The 19,362-nt window shown below is 53.0% G+C and overlaps 7 protein-coding genes across 7 annotated transcripts; 2 read left to right on the plus strand and 5 right to left on the minus strand.

Annotated features, from left to right (window-relative positions):
* Nucleotides 1-1,683: 1,683 nt before the first annotated feature.
* On the minus strand, nucleotides 1,684-3,213 carry J4E88_003929 (uncharacterized protein; the record flags this gene model as incomplete). The annotated part of the gene is made up of 3 exons (XM_049397577.1): nucleotides 1,684-2,876; nucleotides 2,928-3,080; nucleotides 3,135-3,213. The coding sequence occupies 3 exons, from the start codon at nucleotides 3,211-3,213 to the stop codon at nucleotides 1,684-1,686; spliced, it is 1,425 nt and encodes a 474-aa protein (XP_049256965.1).
* A 2,050-nt stretch (nucleotides 3,214-5,263) lies between these two features.
* Nucleotides 5,264-7,654, plus strand: J4E88_003930 (uncharacterized protein; the record flags this gene model as incomplete). Its single annotated transcript, XM_049397578.1, has 5 exons — nucleotides 5,264-5,650; nucleotides 5,698-5,810; nucleotides 5,857-6,216; nucleotides 6,268-6,851; nucleotides 6,903-7,654. The coding sequence occupies 5 exons, from the start codon at nucleotides 5,264-5,266 to the stop codon at nucleotides 7,652-7,654; spliced, it is 2,196 nt and encodes a 731-aa protein (XP_049256966.1).
* A 252-nt stretch (nucleotides 7,655-7,906) lies between these two features.
* J4E88_003931 (uncharacterized protein) lies at nucleotides 7,907-8,284 on the minus strand (the record flags this gene model as incomplete). The annotated part of the gene is made up of 2 exons (XM_049397579.1): nucleotides 7,907-8,226; nucleotides 8,281-8,284. The coding sequence occupies 2 exons, from the start codon at nucleotides 8,282-8,284 to the stop codon at nucleotides 7,907-7,909; spliced, it is 324 nt and encodes a 107-aa protein (XP_049256967.1).
* A 3,317-nt stretch (nucleotides 8,285-11,601) lies between these two features.
* Nucleotides 11,602-13,403, minus strand: J4E88_003932 (uncharacterized protein; the record flags this gene model as incomplete). Its single annotated transcript, XM_049397580.1, has 2 exons — nucleotides 11,602-13,003; nucleotides 13,051-13,403. 2 exons carry the CDS (start codon nucleotides 13,401-13,403, stop codon nucleotides 11,602-11,604), a joined length of 1,755 nt encoding a protein of 584 aa, XP_049256968.1.
* A 229-nt stretch (nucleotides 13,404-13,632) lies between these two features.
* Nucleotides 13,633-14,599, plus strand: J4E88_003933 (uncharacterized protein; the record flags this gene model as incomplete). Its single annotated transcript, XM_049397581.1, has 3 exons — nucleotides 13,633-13,663; nucleotides 13,719-14,059; nucleotides 14,108-14,599. 3 exons carry the CDS (start codon nucleotides 13,633-13,635, stop codon nucleotides 14,597-14,599), a joined length of 864 nt encoding a protein of 287 aa, XP_049256969.1.
* An 844-nt stretch (nucleotides 14,600-15,443) lies between these two features.
* On the minus strand, nucleotides 15,444-16,451 carry J4E88_003934 (uncharacterized protein; the record flags this gene model as incomplete). Its single annotated transcript, XM_049397582.1, has 2 exons — nucleotides 15,444-15,992; nucleotides 16,053-16,451. 2 exons carry the CDS (start codon nucleotides 16,449-16,451, stop codon nucleotides 15,444-15,446), a joined length of 948 nt encoding a protein of 315 aa, XP_049256970.1.
* Nucleotides 16,452-17,658: 1,207 nt separating this feature from the next.
* J4E88_003935 (uncharacterized protein) lies at nucleotides 17,659-19,348 on the minus strand (the record flags this gene model as incomplete). Its single annotated transcript, XM_049397583.1, has 3 exons — nucleotides 17,659-19,031; nucleotides 19,082-19,158; nucleotides 19,341-19,348. 3 exons carry the CDS (start codon nucleotides 19,346-19,348, stop codon nucleotides 17,659-17,661), a joined length of 1,458 nt encoding a protein of 485 aa, XP_049256971.1.
* Between the last annotated feature and the right edge of the window lie 14 nt (nucleotides 19,349-19,362).

A 19,362-nucleotide genomic window follows, 5' to 3' on the forward strand; every position in this document is an offset into this window, starting at 1 on the left:
CTATGCCGCGACTCTCGAGAAGGAAGTTCAGTTCGCTAGGCGGGATTGTCCGCGGCTACATATGCGAAAGTCTATAGATGCATTGCATGCGTGCGTGATTTTCGCTATTGGAACGCTTGCTTCGTTAAGAAGGCAAGAGAGAGGGTACCGCTGCGGTTGCAAGTTCGCGATGAGTGATTATCTCGAAAGCTCGGTTCGAGCAAACATTGTTGATAAGCTGAGCTATCTCTCCATCCTCATGAACAACTGCTACAACACTTCTTCATTCTTGATACCATCTGTTGGGGCGATGGAAAGCGGCAGACTAGCACTATCGTGAGGAAGTATGCACCCGTCCCCATTACGAGAACGCGTGAGCACACCCAGCTTACCCGCATCTGGTTCGCCAGAACGCCCACTGCACACCTCCCACACTGGCGGTTCGTGAAGAAGCGTAAAAGGGAGGCTGTGCACTGGGCATTGGCATGCACAACACACACAAACAGCGGTTCTTTGTTTGTGCTGTGCAGCGGGCGCCGGATTGTGAACGCATCCGCGACCGCAAGCAGCTCTCGTAAGTGGGATGACATGCTCGTGGTCATGCTGCTGATTTAGCTTTCCTGACGGTGCGGCTAGCTAATTGACTGACTTTGCCGCGCTGTGCGGACGGTCGCTGAGCCGTCTGGAGCTACGACAAGGTGTGTTGCGACTGAGTGTTTAGCCTTAAAAGCCTGGGATGCCACCGAGGCCGTCCCGGCACATGCTCTTGTGCAGTGCGTCGCATTGCGAGTGATCACGTCGATTCAATCGCAGCCGCCGCGAGCGCCTGGCGTAGCGCTCTCGTCGCGCATCCCGTGAGACGACGTAGTGGTGTTACATCTGTCGCCGATCATCCACGCACCTCATCGTCCTTTGGTGCAGGACGACCCCAACGTGGGATCTTGACAGAGCATGCGCGTCCAAAAGGTTAATCACGGTCTTGCTGGGAGATAACCTATCCCTGTCGACCGATCATGGTCAGCGAAAATCTCTGCTCGCAGGCGCTCCACGCTTCGCATGCAGGGCGTCTCATCTGGCCGCTTGAGGAATACGTCGTGTGGGCGAGGCGGGAACCCTGGAAAAATTGGATTGGCAGAGACGCTAATTGGTGGAGGAGAAGGAAAGCGAACCTTGCGGCCGTGCGGCACGCCCTGCAGGCTGCGACTCAAGGACGTCACTCTGCGATGCTTGAGGGGTCCGTCGGGATGCCTCAATTGACATTGCGAGTTCACGATGAGAGGCACATGGACACGCAAGATTGTTTTACTTTCTTATTTCATTGTGGGCCAGACGTCAGAACGCCAAAGGCTCCGTCTATACTTTTGCGAAACCCCCACGGGCAAACCGCCCAAGCATTGAAATCACCACCCAAATCCATCCCATTGTATATACGTATGCTTGCTTGTTCAACACTCAAATGCAACAAACAGTGATGGCGGCGATCTATGTAGAACGGCCTCAAACGCACATCAAGCGAATGGTTCGGGCCAGGTCATAAAATATACACAGGCGACCGATAGTCAAAAGGGTAGTCATGAAGACTAAAAGAAGATATGAATAGAGATCGCCTAGGCGTTGGTATCATCGCGCACCAGCAGCGTCATCAATCATGGCGTCATCAAAAGCGACAGTAGCTGCGAGAGCTGGCTGTCCCTTCGCAGGCGTCTAAAACCAACCACTGTTGGTATAAGATAGATCAAAGTTGTTCATCGCGTTGAAAGCACCATTGGTCTGATCTATAGGCCATGGGTCCATGGGAACAACATCTTCGAAATTGCTAGGCATCGAGAGGGCGGCTGTGTCGGCAAAGTCAGGCGAGGCGGTACTCGTCATAGTTGCTGGCGCAGCAGTCATGCTCTTGGCGTAGATAGGATCGAAGCCAAGCATGTTCGGCATGGGTGCCGTAGTGGCCATTGGCATGGGCGCGTTGATGGATTCACTCGGTACGGCAGTGCTAAAGCGATACGCAGGGGTATCTTCCCAGAAGAGCGACTCGCTGGCAGCCGACTGAGGGGCTTTGAAGTCCAAGTCACCAAAGAGGGCTGGCTCTCCAATTTCCGAGTGCGCAGACGACGCTACAGTAAGGCCGGGACCGCTCAGTTTGGACTCTCCGCTGTGTGAGATCGGCTGCGCCAAGTCGTCGTTGAACTTGCTAGGGTCCAGCGGGAGATCAGTGGCAGACCAGACGTGGTCGAAACCAGCAGATGCTGTCAACCAGTCGCTATCCATGTTTGGTAGGCAATCTTGCGATGGCGAGGTGGACAGGCTGCCCAGACCGAACGTACTGTTCACGGGTGTTACACTGTTGGCTATCCATGGCCACTGATTCGAGAACGTGTCGCTGACGTTGCTGTTGGGAGACTCGCCGTCTTGTTGAAAGACGCCGGGCTGACTGCTGAACATCTCGTTGAAACCGAATGTGTCGAGGCTACCGCCGACGTTGGGAGTCGGCGACTTGTCGGCACAGCGCTGTGTAGAGCCGAACATGGTGTGGAAGTCGTTGTTCGATAACGAGAGCGTGTCCATGGAGCGGGTAGCGGGCGGTTCAGGCTTGCTGCGAGTACTCTTCTCTTGCGAGAGAGCGGAGAAGGCGGCATGGCCGTGTAGCGTATGCGGACGAGGAATCTTGTACGGAAGGCCTGAGACGTGGGCGGAGTTGTTGTTGCGATGGCAAGGCTTGTGGTGGCCGTTTGCGAAGACGGTCAAGTGGCTCTCCGAGTGCGTCGCAGTCAACTTGGGTTTCGCGCGAGCATCGTGGAGCGTCTGCCGGGTAGTGTCGATCTTGAGATCGATCTCTTCCTTCTTGGTGCCACACAAGCACTTGCCGCCGGAATGGCACTGGCAGCGGTTGTCATGAGCTAGAGTAACGTCAGAGATGTCGGGGACGGCCAAGCCAGATGTGAGCTCACTCTTCGCGTCGCCTTTGTCTTTGTGCAAGTCCTTGTCCTTCTTGTCGCCACAATCGCACTTGGCGTGATGAGACTTGGACTTGCGCGCACCGCGACAGTGTTCGCATTGCTTGACAGGACGACCCTTGGGGTTGATGTGGTGGAGATCCCGATCTTCAAGACGAATTAGCACTGAAAGGTTGTGAAGCGTCGCACTGAGCGACATACCAGTGTGGTTGCAACCGCTCACACGGTGGCCCTTGATGCAGGACGAGCAGGCCCATTTCTCGCCATCGATAACAGGCATACCGGGGCGATAACGGCCGAGTGCGGTCGTCGCAGCTGGCTACGAGCAGCTGGGTAGGAGCGGTCCAGGGAGCCAACTGGCTAGAAGCGGCGAAAAATGACGAAATAAAGCCACACGCGCGGTGTGAGCGTCTGGGTAAAGATACAGGGAAGAATAGTAGGATTCAAGAGAAGCTAGTTCAAACGCCAGAGGGTATCTTGGGCAATGGTATGGTATGCTGACTTGTAACCGTGAACGCCGGGGAATGAGACCGAGGACGACAGGATGGAGTGGAGAGTGGAGTGGGAGATCAAAGGGGAACCGAGCGCAAGAGGCGCTGGCCGAAAGCGTTAGACGGAGCTCCTTGGGAACGACCAGACCAGTATACTATGTGGTGTTGTGCGGGTGAGGTAGTGATGAGAGGGAAGAGAGCGAGCGGGAGGAACAGGTTAAGAGGAACGCACACGGCCCTGCGCGGCGTGTAATTGGCTGTGGGGCTTAGCGTCATCGGCAAGTGCGCTCAGACCTCGACGCTCGAAGCAAGCGCGATCAGCCATCATGACGGCGGCTCCTTTGGGCTAGCGCGGGAATCCCACACTTGCATGCAAGTGCAAGTGCAGGTGCAGGTGCGAGCCAGCAGCACCTTCTCACCGCATGAATCCTGCCATCCGCCAGCCCGCCGCCGTCGCGATCCACACCGGACGCCTACGACGCCTGCGACGGAGCCTGCTCCTGTGCTGCGCTGGCCTCGCCAGCCCGCCTCTAATCATGCGGGACTCCACGCACGGCATGTTTCATTGCGGACGCGATTCGCTTGTCGAGTCAGCATGTTTCCCTTACCGCGACGGCCGTAACTCGAAGCATCCGTCGCCCGTTGCCAAGTGGAGATCATCACTATTGTCTGCGTCGATAGCGTCCAGCACATATAGAACCGGAAGCAAGCCTATCCATTACTCTCAGGTACAGTGCCCGCTTGTATATCTCACATGAATCCTCCGGCCCAGGGAGCGCTAGCCCGTCGACTCGAATTTGATCTTTTGTGGGACAAATGGAATTTAGATCCAACAGAGCGTCTAGCCCTTGGGACCACTGGGCACAGCGTTGGCATAATGTTTTTGAAACGGGACCCCATGGCTTCTCCGTGGGGTATACTCTGTCGGTGTATTGCACCGCTCTTATACGGGAGATCCTGGTGATCTTACGCTTGACGCTGCAGCCAGCCGTCAAGTCGTTGATCGTCTCGTGGAACTCTGGTACCGCTAATCTACGAGAGCCGGAGTAATTACAGCATCTGACATTGAACGACTTCGGATTCGGTATGCACTGGCCTTGTACATGATCGTGACCCGTGAACAGGTGTACGTATATCATATGATACGGTGATTCTTCAGACCCCGTACCCACCAATGGCTCGAAATTGTTGAACGTCTTGCTCAACGTGTCCAAGTGCACCGGGGACTTTTTATGGCGAGCTCATTGTAGTGTGTGGTGACCCAAGTAAGTCGGCACTAAAACCATCATCTGAACACCAATGGATCAGCGCATGATAGACAGGACGAGGTCAATATCGCGCAGCAGCAGTACAGTAGCAGCAGAAGAATATGGCTAATTCAGCAGTCTCTTGACGTTCATAATGCTATTCATCATCGGTTGCAGTGTGCGGGCAGTTCTGATGATGGCTGTGCATGGTGCTCCCACTGGCCGCCCGGAGCGCGTACGGTGAAAAGATAATCCAACAGCGACGTCGTCACCGACCAGTTAGTAGCTTCCGATCCACGCTGCAAGCAGATAACATCTCCCATGTCTTAGGAAAACGACAACCACCATAATGTTGTTGTCACTTTCCCATTCATCCAAGGCCATGAGGACCTGTTCTCTCTTGCCATGGTTCACGCTAGCGCAAAAATCGCAAAGCTCGCACAACTCTCCTCGGCGGCCTCTTACACAACACGCTCCTCTCGCTTTCCAACGCCAGAACCTCGCGCGCGATCGCGCAACATTACCGAACCGGTGCTCTGGATAAATAACAACGACATTTCTACCTGCAATCTCGAATACGACGCGCTGAAAAATGGCTGGTTACGGGGACTCGGATACGCAGATGGGAGGAGGGCCAGGCCAATACGCGAACCAGAATGGCACACCACCGGCGCAGCAACACCAGTTGACTGATCCCGAATTGCGCCTACAGGAGAACCTACAGCAGCTGCGCGACGGTGGAGACATGATGCATCCAGTCGGTCCCCAGCAGCCTCAGTACCAGCAGATGGCTCATATGGGACCTGCCATGGGCGCGCATCCGCATTTTGCAGGTCCAACGCGCCCGACGCATTCTCCACAGCAAATGGCGCAACATGTCATGAATATGGACGGACACCACGACCCGTACGATCCCAACGACCCGAATCGCAAACGCTCCAAAGTCTCACGCGCCTGCGACGAATGCCGAAGGAAGAAGGTATGCGATGCCTCCAATCCTGCACAACATGCGCTTACGCTGGGTAGATTCGATGCGACGCGACCAGCGAGAACGGCCCAGAAGCCTGCTCTAGTTGCAAACGGACTGGCGCCCGCTGTCAGTTCAGCCGTCAGCCTATGAAGCGCGGCCCGAGCAAAGGGTATGTGGATTGTGTGCAGTTTGGCGAGTCTGCTAACAATTTCCAGCTATATCAAAGAACTTGCGGACCGGCTGAATTCGCTCGAAAGCCAGATTCACCATCCTCCGGCGCAGTCGCATAACTTCGATTTCGGAACGTTGGGTGATCAGCCGTTTCCCGATACTCAGAGTCCACCGCAGTTCAAGCGTCAGCGCACTCACTCCATGACAGACGGGTTCCACGAGGCTTTCAGCCGGCCCAACTGGTCCGCACAGGATCGCGGTAATGGTGGATCTGTAGACGCACATGGTCTGCCTGTGTTAGGTGATCAAGACTCGTCGCTCAATGGCAACCGTCGTACCTCTTTTGGAGAAATGAGTTTGGGCGGGAGTCTTATCACAGGCTCTCATGAAGAGATTCTCAAAGCGTACGTATACCCGCACATGTGCATTTTGCCAGACACTAAACCATATATCAGGTATTACAACATCATTCATCCCACGTTGCCTGTTCTGCCACATCACGAGTCTCAACTAAACCGCCTTACAAACTGTCCGTCGAAGCTGCGAGAGACGTTCTTCCTCGTACTAGAAGGATGTATCCGGTCCATCGCCTCGAAGGCTCTGCCACCTATCGATATCAGTCTTAATCAGCTGTTACAACAGTGCTTTACTTCAGTCGACGCGGCGAACTATTGTCTTCATGACACGGACAGCTCACGACGGTTCTATAACCACTTGGTATACTGCCAGTCACTGATCTTGCTTGCCGCAGCATCTGACAGACCTGGCCCAAGCATCATAGGCAGTACTACTGGACTGCTGGCCCGTGTCTCAGCATGCATTGCAGATGTCGGAATAAATGATGCCAGAACATTGGCTGGACTGAAAGAACAAGATCTCGAAGTGTATCAGACAGCTCGCCGCGTATATTGGACTGCGTTGATCATAGACCGTTTCCACGCGTCTAGTCAATCGACGGACATGATGATTCGACGATACTCTGGAACACTTTCGCGAGACGATTACTCAGCCCTGGGTGAAGTCGCTTATTATCTCGCTCGTAAGTGCAAGCTCTTTCCATTGATGACTATCCGAGACTAATCTTCATCAGGTGTTGCCCTACTCGTTGGCCGCATAGCCTACGTCAATCGGGCTGGAAGCATCCCAAATGTTGACCCAGCAGCCCCATTCGCCTTTTCCGCGCTCAAACCTGGAACCACGGAGTCAGAGTACCTCAACGGGGCACTAGATGAAATCAAACAGTCCATCGATCTGACTACCTTGACGAGTAACTCGCCCCCTCATCTGGCGCACCAGTATCTCAGAGTGTTTATCGCGCGACTTTCAGGCCAGAATTTGCCTTCTGCCGAGGTCCTCGAAGTCACCAAGGACCTGCTCAGCAACCTCATGAGCGGCGCTATCACGCCTTTGCACCACATCTTCGCCGCTCTAGTCGCCACATCCCTCACCGAACTAAACGACCGAGGCGAACTAAAAGCAGAAGCAAGCGCAACCATAAAAGAAATGAGCGACGCACTATCAAACGGCCAAATCATCCACCGCAGCTCCGACGGCCTAGGCTGGGAAACCGCAATCGGCGATCTCCTCCACAAGAAGAAGTCTTCCACTCCCCCTTACACCGGTCCTGAGCAAGCCAGCCCCGCGCTCGAACCCAACATGGCCGGCCTGCAACATCTCGCTGCCGCCGCAGTGGGAGAACGGGAAGGAACGGGTGATAATAACCGGCCTGGTAGTTCTTCGCAGCAGAAGGTCGATAATGATCTTTCGGCTGCTATGGCGGCGGCGAATGAGGCTGCTAAGGCGCAGGCGACTGCTGTTGCGGCTCAGGATCTTTTTCACTAGATGTGGTGAGCGTGGTTGTGCGTGAGCGATGCTTGTCTTCTGTTTTGTAGTGGATATACCCCCTTTTAGCGGTGAGCTGGTATGATGGTCTGAATTGTAGGCTTGTATCATTTTGTAATGAGATTCGTTCGTCTACTTGCTCTGTTGGATGTTCAGTGAATGTGAGATATTGTGCCCCGTTTATTACTACACGTAGCCGGTATGCGCAGTGTTTCAACCTGATCAATCATCGAACATGGCATGACGCACCCTTCAGGGTAGACTTTGAGTGGTAGGATCATGTGCATCGCTCTCGTACTCCTCAAGTGAGTCCGTTTCGTATCCTTCGATGGAGTCACTCTCGCATTCGTCGACCATGACAACGCCCAATTCCCGTCTTCCCGCGGCATGTGCGGTCTCATCCTCTTGCTTCAATCGATCCAACACAACGTTGACCCCCGGTACCATGACGTTGTCTACGAAAGATAGTAGATCGCCTTCATGGGCGTCATATCGTGCATCGAAGCCTGGTACCAGATCATCCAGCAGACGAACAAGATTTGCGTCTTCTTCCTGGATGCGGTGCAACTCATCTGGGGAGTATCGCGGTGGAGTCGGACGCGAAAAGTCGTGATGATAAAAAGGACCCATGATGTAATTGAGGTCGCAGCACGTGTGTCGAATGCCCAGACAGGTAAAGACACACATTCTGATGAATTCGGTGATGATCCATCTATGCACAGCATCTTCAGCTGCTCTCGCAACAAGTTGTATATACTTTGTGATCTTTTGGTACTGGCGTTGATCGTGGGGATGCATATGTTCCAAACTCAAAAGTTTCAATCTCCATTTCAGTCCTTCACTTGCGTGAGTGACGATCGGAGCCTGCTTGTGAAAAGCAGTAATGCTAGTACACCCGTGCGTACTACATCTGCATTCACAGTCGTCCGTAAGTTTCTGTTGAAAGATGTTGATCAACCTTCCCCACGTATCATCCGGTATTGCTTCGTGACTGTTGTAGAAAAAGGCCATGGCAGCTTTTGCACCGATGCAATGTGACGCGGTGCTTTTCAGCCCAAGCCAGCAGTCGGTAATGCGCGCCCCTTTGCCTAGGAACCAGTCTACAAGTTGGAAAAGTCCAGACAAGGGGTCAGAAGAAAAAGTGCGTGGGACGTAATTTGCTACAGCGAAGTGCAATGGCGGGCAGGAGGTGATGTGGCTGCATCCAGTATCCTTTGCTGCGATATCTCTGAACCCGGTGTTGTACAGGAATTGCAGGACCTTCAACGAAGTCTTCGTCGGTGAAACGTCAAAGCGGGGGTGGGGGATGCCGTAGTAAATAATATCAACATTGTAGATGCTCCGTACGGTACACCAGAAAGAGGACGAAATCCTGACATTGTGTTTTTCGAGCACACGTATTGCACACGCGCAATGAAAATCAAGTACACCATTCGATCTGTCCAGGCATTCGCAATCGATACCGTATGATTTTATCAACTGGTGGAGCTGACGTCTTTGTTCGACTAGATGCGTGGCGAAGATTTCTGCTAGATCTGCTTTAGACCTTACAGATGCGTGTACTATGGCGACTTCTAGGCTCCCGATATCCTCAAGGTATTCTTCTCCAGCATTTTCGCGCACGCCAAGCCAGAATTGCACCATAGCTGGATTTTGTGAGTCCACGGCACGGAGCAGAAGCGGCGTGTGGCGCATTGTATCTTTTATGTAGGTCAATCCAGCATTGAGGAGAATTTCGCAACCGCGTACCCAGCCCATACGAGTGGTCAAAGCGAACAATTGAGCCGCTTCTTCTTTCGATAGAGTTTCTTCAGAATGGCGTCTCTTTACTGCCTCGTTGAACTCCACTTCTGATCTTAATAACGCTGCCACAACAGGCTTACTAAGGCCAGCAAAAGGGTCTGGAAAGGTTGTGAAAGGAAGCTCTAGCCACGAACCATAGTTCTTAGCATGCTTGGTTGTTGACGATATCTTTAGATCGTAACACAGAAGATCAGATCCAAACATCTTCCATATATCATGAGAGGGGTTCACGAAGCCCACGTCGCTCAGGAGGAGATCTATGCATGTCCTAATTGTATCTGATCAGTCGTATTCAGAAAATTCGAACGGTTCTCATTTACATTCCGTTATCGTCGATGTCCGATGCAGATGCGAAATCCATGTAGCTCAGAAGCTGCTTTAACAGTGATCGATGAACAACAAGATCGCTTGGATCCCCCCAACTTGATGCGTAATTAATACGTTCACAGAGGAACTTTTGGTTGTCAGTGAAATTCTACACAGCAATAAGGGGTATCCCAATACTGACGTGTAACAGTGTTTTCCCATCCTGCAAGCGGTCGTGAGGTGACGCTTGGCGTGTCTGAAATATCTTGTTCAGCTCCACAGGGTAGTCAAGGACTGGAAATTGATCAATGTTCCCCCGCATTATGGAATTGATCAGCTTGAATGCTGCTGAGGATTCTACAGTAACAATTCGACGGAACGAGAGGTTCGGCATGATCGAAAAAGTGCCACTTCCAATTGACAGTTGCAGGAATAAACGAAGCTTTAGGCCAAGGATCAAATAGCAAAGTATCATCCCAAATCCAATTGTCGTGTCATGGCCTCCAGTTGTCCAGAATTGGCAACTCGGATCATGGTAGTGCACTTCGTCCCGCGATACGACGAACGGTGACCGTGAGAATTGCTTCCTTTGTAGGCGCTTGCGGCATGTGCAGAAATTGAAAGTCTTAGAATCCTCAATCCGTTTGGAGTGCATTGTTCTCATCCTCCGCTCAAGAGTTCGAAGACTCGTGATCTCCTCTCCAAGGCTCACTGCAGACATTGGCAGTAGTGTATGGCAGAGCTCTTTATGTCGCGCCGTCGCGGGTGAATTCGGAAAGTGAACTTCGATTGGAGGATCCTGGGCAAACACATTACCATGCTGATCGATGAATGGCTGTATGAAACCTGACTGTCGTCGACTGGTGGCTAAATCTGCGCTCAAGCTCCAGCTCTGGTCAATGAGGTAACGGTCGGGCGATGTTTGGACGCGTCGCTGCTGATCGAGTATCATCTGGGTATTCAGCGACAGTTGACCAAGCTGTCCCTGTACAGTCGCGAAGTTCTGTTGCCACTGATCCCTGTTAGCTGTTAGCTGAGGTATCGCTGTCTACACACAGGTGAAGTCTTTACATCTCTAACGCCTGCAACGCGATCTGTAGGTTTTGTCGAACACTGCTCAAAGCATCTCTCCAGTACTTGATGTCGCTCTCTTTGAACGGATATGCTAGTCGCCTGATAACTTTCCGCGACTGCGTCGAAAACCTGCTAGAGTTCGTCGAAGGAGTATCATCCCCGACTTTCGTCCTGATCGACTCTATGGAAAGCGCGCATTGCTGTATGATAGCTTTGACTAACGCGATAGGTGTCGTAGGGTCCATCCTGCTAGTAGCGGTCTCGAGACACTCGAGGAGATCCACCAGCGTGTCCAATTCGCGGGTAATCTGTTCAGCCTTCTTTTTCGCATCTTTGACACCATTCGTATATTCGGAGAGTTTGTCGTACAACTGGAGGGAAAGCGATATGACACCAACGATGGTGCCGGCCACTTCAGCCATGGCAGGCGTACACAAAGATGGAAGGAGTGACGGAGCGAAAGGCTGGAAAGTGGGCAGACGATAAGACTTTGTAAGAAGGCGCAGCACAGCAGTGCGCCTGCCGCAGATGGCGTCCACTCATCGGAGTCGGCAATGCGGGGATCAGCCCAGCCTTGCGACGATGTCAACCTTGCAGACTCTCAGCCTGCCCTCAGCCTCGTGTTCGCTTGATGACTCTGAGGACGTTGGCGCAATTGATGCGCTTCGTTGAGTGTTAACAGCTTGATCTCTATGCAGAATGAAGTCACATACACCGGCGACAGCACCGCGTATATCGTTGAAAAATTTCATAACTACGAACTCTCAGCCCATCCCCAGTAGGCCCTTGAGTCTAGCTACCTTCCCCATAATAATACCTTTCAATCCCCCAGCACCCATAGTAGGCACTTCATCCACGCCCACAAAGCGCCTCACAAGTAGATTAAAGATGTTGCCAAAGCCCAACGCCATAACCGTACTAGTCAAGATAATAACATTATACGGCATACTGAAGTCCGGCGTCGGAAGCGGAAGAAGTAGCGAAGTAGTGCGAACGTAGATACCCTTGTTATCTCCTGACTGCGGCGACAGAATACGGATAACAGCAGGTGCGACGTCGAAGCCTCGATTCGCATCTGGCGGGTATTCCGTGTAGCGCAGAATCGCTTTCTCGAAGTCGTAAGTGAGTGTGAGGGTGGAGGCTGGTGGGATGACCATGCGTAGCTCGAGGTGGGTGCCGCGCTTGCGATCGACTGCTGGGCGGTAGTAGGTCTCTTTTATGGGGCTTTCGTCTGTGGTGTCGACGCGGGCCTGGAGCGTGTGGAGGTATGGCTTCATGAACCAGGGCAGAGACTCTAGGTATACTATCTCGACGGCGTTCGTGGTAGACGGGTTCTTGATGACGGACTGTGTACTACCGCGTTCCTGGCCGTGACCGTTGATGGATCTTGCCGCGAAGACTAGAGGATCGGGACGGACGAGACCGGTTTTCATTTTCTGCTCGGGTAGGACGAGGTCTAGATCTTCGCCCACGGGGAGCTTGTAGCATCGGAGGGTGTCTGATGCTAGTCTAGACTCTGTGAACTCTCCTGTTGTCTTGACCTCGAGTTCGCGCTCTGGCGGCAAGTTGATGCAAACGTTGTTAGCTTCTCCTTCAGCCTGCTCTGCCAGTGGACAGGCTCCCCTGAGCGGTCTTCCAAAGACCTCCTCCAGTGTCCAGGCGGGCTCGGTGCCCTTGTTCAGGGGATAGCAGGTATCGTGCCCGTTGTATGGCTTGGAGGTATCGCATTCCATCTGGTTGATTGGTAAAGGTCGCGGAATAGGGTTGTCTCTGGGTCGCTTGGCTCGCGCAATGTCTAAGACCATGTCTACGCTTTGCTCCATCTCTATTGAGCAGGTTGAGCTACCCTCTTCGCACGTCGGGCGTACATCGATGGCCATGGTTTGGAATGAAGCGTCGAATAACTTGTGTCCGTCCAGTAGGCTGGATACACCGGCTTTACCCTTACAGGGTAGTAGCTTGAGAAAAGGTGTAAGGTTCTCCGTGCAGACGACTTCGTGGGGTAGCGTGCCGTGGAGGAGGTGGAGGTTGGACGAGTTACGGTGCTGACCTTCGGGGTCGAATGACATGACGGGCCGTATGGTTTTGGTGGCATCGATGAAGTTGATCGAGGCGCAAAAGAGGCCTGACAAGGCGTTGGTAAGCTTCAGCCATCGTGCGAATGCTCTGTTGCAATTAGTAGAAGTTCCTCGCCCAATGCATAGAAGTCGTACTCTTCCTCAGTATCAGCCTCTACCCAGGCCCACAATTCAACACCGGTCCCTCCTTCTCTTGCGCCGTTCCAGGGCCGCTGTCCCCAATTCTCAGCATCCCATCTTCCAACACTGAACCTCAAATGTAGTTCTCTCGTGTGCGCATGTTGCAGAATCTGTCCAAAAGATCGCGGGAAGTATCGAAAGTTCTGCTGTTCGAATGCAGTTGCGCTTTCGTTGCTGCGGAAGTTGAAAGAGGCCAGAAGGGTGTTCTGGGGAAGGGGTCGCAGGAGGAGTCGCTCGCTGTAGTCGGCGCCCGCAGAGACGAATGCAATCAAGGCATTGAGCAACACAAAGTAAAAAGACGAGAGCATCGCAGCATCGTAGCGCTCTCTACGCGAAATGTGAGCGGGAAGACTGACGACAGGCCCTTGGTGTTGGGGTTGCGGCGGACATGTGGAGTGAAGGCGCCCCACCGGTGATTGGTCACCCGGCGTGGATACTGTACTTGGCACTGCCGCGGTCGTGATTTCTTTTGGCTGTCGCTCACCTTGCAGCTCTCCACATCACGACCCAACCGCGCATCCCTAACAAATACACATCATGGCCGCCGCAGAGACGCGCAGGCTGCTTGGTAGGTCCCCCCCAAAACACTATTACAAATACACCGCCATGCTAACGCGACACAGAGCAGCTTATGGGCGAACAGCTCATGAGCGGAACCGACCAGCGCGCGCCCCAGCTAAACATCAACGACACCAAGGTCTGTCGCTCCTACCTCGTGGGCAACTGCCCCCATGACCTCTTCACCAACACCAAGAACGAACTGGGTCCCTGTTCCAAGGTGCACAACGAGGCGCTCCGGACCGAGTACCAGGAGGCAGACGCGGAACAGAAGCGCAAATGGGGATTCGAGTTTGATTACATGCGCGACATGCAGCATCACATTGACAGCTGTAATCGCAAGATAGACACTGCCCAGCGCCGCCTAGAGAAGACGCCTGAAGAGATCAGGCAGACCAACGCTCTTGTAAGTATCCCGGCCAGGGGACCTGCACTATCTGCTCACGCGCGACAGCTCAAAGCGATCAACGAACTGACCAAATCGATCGACGCCGGTATGCTCGAGATCCAAATCATGGGTGAGGAAGGCATGGTCAACATGGCCGTCCAAGAGTTCACCAAGGTCCGTTACAAGAAAGCCGAGAAGGAGGAGCGAGAGAGGGAGCTGCGCGCTCTGTCAGACACCGGAGGCCCATCTGGCCACCAGAAGCTCCAAGTGTGCGACGTATGTGGTGCGTATCTCAGCCGTCTTGACAATGATCGGCGTCTAGCAGACCACTTTTACGGAAAGATGCATCTCGGCTACGCTCAAATGCGCAAGTCCTACGAAGCCCTGACCAAGGAGCTCAAGGACCGCCAGCCACCCCGCAATTCCTACGCTCCCTCCGGCGGCGACATGGACCGAGGCGGCGGTGGAGGTTGGGGAGGAGGTGGTGGTGGATACGGCGGCGGTGGCTTCCGTGGTGGACGAGGAGGTCGTCGCGGAGGCAGAAGAGGCGCTTGGTAAATATCCCCGGAATTTGGCGTTAAGGTGTGTCTATGCGATTCCCAAAAGGTTCGGCTTACAGCAGTATTGATGCGAAGACTACCGCGACACGGCGGTACTTGTACAACAAATGGCGACTATGGAGGCCCTTTCGGGCGTATGAGCTTGAGACAGTCCAATCAGAACATGTACGCTTTTCTCCAACATGCACCTGACATGCTTCTAACCAAAGTCAAGGAACCTGTGCGACCGCTGGCCAGGTAGAGAATATTTGGGTCTGCCCACCTGCTATACACCGTCTTAGGTGAGTTGCACTTTTTTGCGGTATGTTTCTGCAACGTGACTCGTATTTCTGGCTTCGGCCATGACACACTTGATATGAATTGCTTATTGACTCCGAAAATCCACACCGCAAGCCTATCTTTGCGACATATACCCATTACGAGGTGGGTCATAGAAGCATCGGATGCGCACCCTTTGCTGTATCATCAGCCGCAATTTTCGGCATAAGACGTGCGCAAATCTCGACGTATCTCTGAATGCTTGTTGCCATGACCTTACCCAGCTCGATCTCTTTGCATACATGCGGCTCGGTCAGCTCCTTATGCCTGAGTCTGTCAGATCAGGTATTGATTTTGTCCACGATGACTCAGCAGACCATTGGACAAGGCGCGCGATATGTATATATACACCAATGCATTCCTCTAGAATTCTATATACAGTCCAAGGGGGTATTCGCTAGCCACAATGGCTTAATGGGTATCGTTATTTGCGGGCATTCGCCCGACCTCCTGTGCTCTTCCTAGAGCATTCACTCGCGCCAGAAGAAAACGCAATCTACACATACCATCCTCCCCATCATCATCTAAGCAGTGCCGTAGTTCCTGAAGTTCTCGCAAGGCAGATAGTTGTTCTCGATGAACGCCGAGCTGAACCTGATCCCATACGCGCACTCGAACTCCTGTTCGCCCTCAAATGGGAAACCCTTGGTCTTGACGGTGCCCTTAACCGTCTCGATTTTGTTGGGACTTGTTGTCAGGCTGGTGTTGAAGAGACGGATCATGTTGTCGCATTGCTTGCCGTCGCCGAACATGACCTGGTTGGTGATGTTCATGAAGAAACCCAGCGGGTACTTTTCCTCCGACGTGAGTGACAGCCGCGTGCTAATGGATGCGGCGCCAGCCTCAGCGCTCGTCGCCTCGAACGACGTCGTTCCAGGCTCCTTAGCGTCGGGAACCGCACTGTATGCATCGCAAGCAGGCTCGAATAACGACGGGTAAGTCTTGATACCGTAGTCCGCAGCGCCTTTCAACGCAATGACGTTTTCAGCCGACATAACAAGCGATGGCGTCCACTTGAAGGACGTGGCATTATCGCCGAGGAGATCGAGGAATGGGAATTCGATGCCACCACGCTAGTTAAAGTTAGCACTACTATCGCGGATCACGATCTAAGGTTAGGCGCATTATCGTACCGAGAAGTCGGGTATTTGAAAGCCGAAAGCTTGTACGCCGTGGTCGTGGACTGCCTGGAGAAGGGCTGGGTACATTCCTTCCGGGAAGTCAGGGAGGAGATGGCGGTATGCGTGCTCCAAGATGCGGTATTGCGAAGGGATGAGACTGCGTGCGAGATCCAGGGAGATTGGTAAGACTGAGATTGTGCCGTTCAATGTTCCCGTCGCATTTGTTGGGTACTGTGACGCAATGGGGTTTGGCTGGTCAACCGTCTTGCAGACAGCCTGCTCGACAGCTTGTTGGATTTCATGGAGGACCGGAACCTGAGGACTCGCGTTCGTAGTACTCGCATAGCGAATAGCGAGCAGCGAAAGAAAGCTGAGAAGAAAGTACTGCCATTTTGAAATCGGAGCCGCCATTTTTGGTCGTTGTATCGAGAGGAAAGCAAGAACCGGATGGCACAGAAGCGCAAGGTCCAAACAAGTGCTTATCATGGTTGCTAAGATTGACCTCCGGGCCGACTTGACAAACACTAGACGGTCGAAAAGCTGATCATGTGAAAAGGTTGGTAGTACAGCAAAAGGCGCCAGCCCATTTGGCGTAATGAAGGACTTTTTTCAGCTACATAAAGGTAGTCTATACACACCGGCAACGCATGAATCCGCGCCACTAAAAGGGCGCCGCAAGGGTATCGAGTACTGGAACACAGATACCCGCAGCTGAGCGGGACGACTGACGCCGGGTGAATCAGGTACGTACCTGACCGCAACAGTGTCTGCGCGAAAGCAACGTGCTTTGGGCTGCTGGAACAGGCGAAGGCCAGAGTCAAAACGTGACTAGTGCCATGGAAGAGACAGTTTCCGAGACGCTGATCTGTCAGGTGGAGGCATGCTGCCGATGGGCTAGGGTAAGCCCTTGCGCATCGAAATGCTTAGGCCCGACTGCACTTGCTGGTTGAGTGCGCCCGCGCGTTGGGAGGGCGTGTATTGTTGCCGTTGGAATGGCGGGTGGTGCAGTGCGTGTGTCAAGGAGACAAGGTCGGAGTTTCATCGGCTTCGAGATGCTTGCGGGGCCGAGCGCGCACGTGCTTGCTAGGCTGGGTTCCGACTGGCGTGCGCAATGTATTCTCCGGTTCAAATCACTCTTTCCACCACGTTTCTGGCAATGTCTTCTTCCAAAGTTCTGAAGCACGCGTCGCATATATCGGTACGGCTTATTGCTCGCGCCGCAGATGAAGCAGTCGCGATGCCTTCTCGTTGACAGAGCAGTAACTAACGACATGCGAGAAGACTGTTCGCCAAACATCGTCCAGTCGCACGTTATCCGTACCCATCACCACTCTATACGGAACCTAAATCCATGGAACCCTTGCGCTGCATACGGTAGCGTTGTGGCGTTGCCTATGGCCCGTGAAACGGCGCGGACAAAGTTACAATCACAATCCTCCGGTGCTAAAGAATTCCCATATCCGGATCCACGGTCGGCCTCAATTACACTAAGGTAGCGTGCTACTCATTTCAAATTCAACCAGTTAGATCAAGACGACACACCTACGCAGCATTGAGATGTTGATTACTATAAGATTATACTAGCTATTGTCTCAAGAACCGATGCGTATACAGAATATCACACACTTCCGTGTCGGCCCCGCAAATACTGCTCTACCGTTGCATCGTCCATCTTGTCGATCTCAGCTGCCATCGACTTGTTTGCTGGCTGCTCCGAACTACTTCGGCTTGAAGGTTCAGAATCAGACGAGGAGGATGATGAGTTGCCGAAGCCCAAAGCCGCGTATACAGCCACCACTGAGTTTGCAAGGTTTGTCGCAGCACTCGTTGCTTGGCCGATGTAACTCTGATCCCCTTGTGTCTCGCCATCGACTTGAGCGGCTGTTCCAGACGCTGAACCTTCTTGACGGGTAGATTTTGCAGAAGATGGCGTACTATCGTTTTGTACGGGGCGAGGTGCAGGTTGCGAAGCCCGTCTTTCGGCCTCCTCAGCAGCGCAAACTTTCGTCAACTCCTCATGACCCGTCCGAGGAGGAGGTTGTGAAGCTCGTCTTTCAGCTTCTTCAGCAGCACGTACTCTCGTCAGCTCATCGTGGCCTGTCCGCTCTGGCTTTGGTTGATCGTTTACAGCTACAGCCGGCGGCGCACTCTCCCTCCTCTTCTCTTTCTCCAACGTGTCATCTAATTCCTTGCCAAACAGCAACTTGAAGAAGACCACAAGAAGTACCTCCTCCGTCTTTCGATTCCGAAGTACATATCTTAGATGATGCGTCTTCTCATCCACGTACTTGGCCACACTGATTGAAAACCCGGGTAACCTCAAGGAGAAATTCGCAAAGTCAAGATGTGGGTTGAAGAAATCGGCATGGTACATGCGGCCCTTCTCGAAATTAAAGGCTGAAAGGGCTTGTTCATCGAGGTAATACTTCCGCCGCTTCTTCCATTTCGAAGGCATGGACGACGCTTTGCGCACTTCTTTGCCGCTCCCCGATGCACCTTCTTCGATCACATCGTCACTTTCTTGACTGAGACTTGCAAGCTGATCCTGTGCTGATACATCGCTCGTCCGATCTCCAATGCGAAAGGCAAAGAAGCTCGATAGTGCGGGTCCGTAGAGATACGGCTCGTCAGAGTATGCATCTGAGTAAAGCCCGGGATCCAGCATACTCGTGGCGATCTTCATTGCGTACCTGAAACCTGGCGGAAGCTGGTGCTTGATCGAATGGCCGTAATCGAAGCCCATGACAAGATCGGAGCCGGACATGTCCTGCTTGGGAACGAATGAGTAGGCGATGGAGTATCTATCAGAGGTATGTTGTGGGTGATCAAAGTAAGATGATGAAGCTGGTGAACCGCGAGGTAGGCCATGGTAGTCTTTGATTCGGACGCGTATCCATGCTTCAACTAGGTCGCTCTCGACGGGTGTGGGTTCAGCGCCGTTGACTGATACTTGTTCGTGTTTTGAGGCATCGTAGGATGGTCCAGCCGTCACTAAAAATCATCAGCATTTCGTAAGATGATTCCAGTCCACTGCAACGTACCTTGCAGGAGGTACTTGTCGCGTGCCTCAGGATCGACCACGTTGCCCGACATGTTGGTAGTAAAGTCCGACGATGAACTAGTGTTATACTGGTCGATCGGGAAAGAAAGCCGGGCAAGTAGATCTGCCAGGTGGAGCGGCAGGTAAACTTATGTACCGTTGGATGCATCTTGTATTGAATGATCAGGCATCATCGTAGCTCGCACATCAATCAAGCTCGAATGCGCGGCCCAGCGTTGGTGACGACCAAAGGGTTCCACGAGTCCATGACGTTATGATCAG

The sequence above is a fragment of the Alternaria novae-zelandiae genome (assembly GCF_023758075.1).
Source record: "Alternaria novae-zelandiae strain BMP 2774 chromosome Unknown scaffold_6, whole genome shotgun sequence".
NCBI classification, from domain to species: Eukaryota; Fungi; Ascomycota; class Dothideomycetes; order Pleosporales; family Pleosporaceae; genus Alternaria; species Alternaria novae-zelandiae.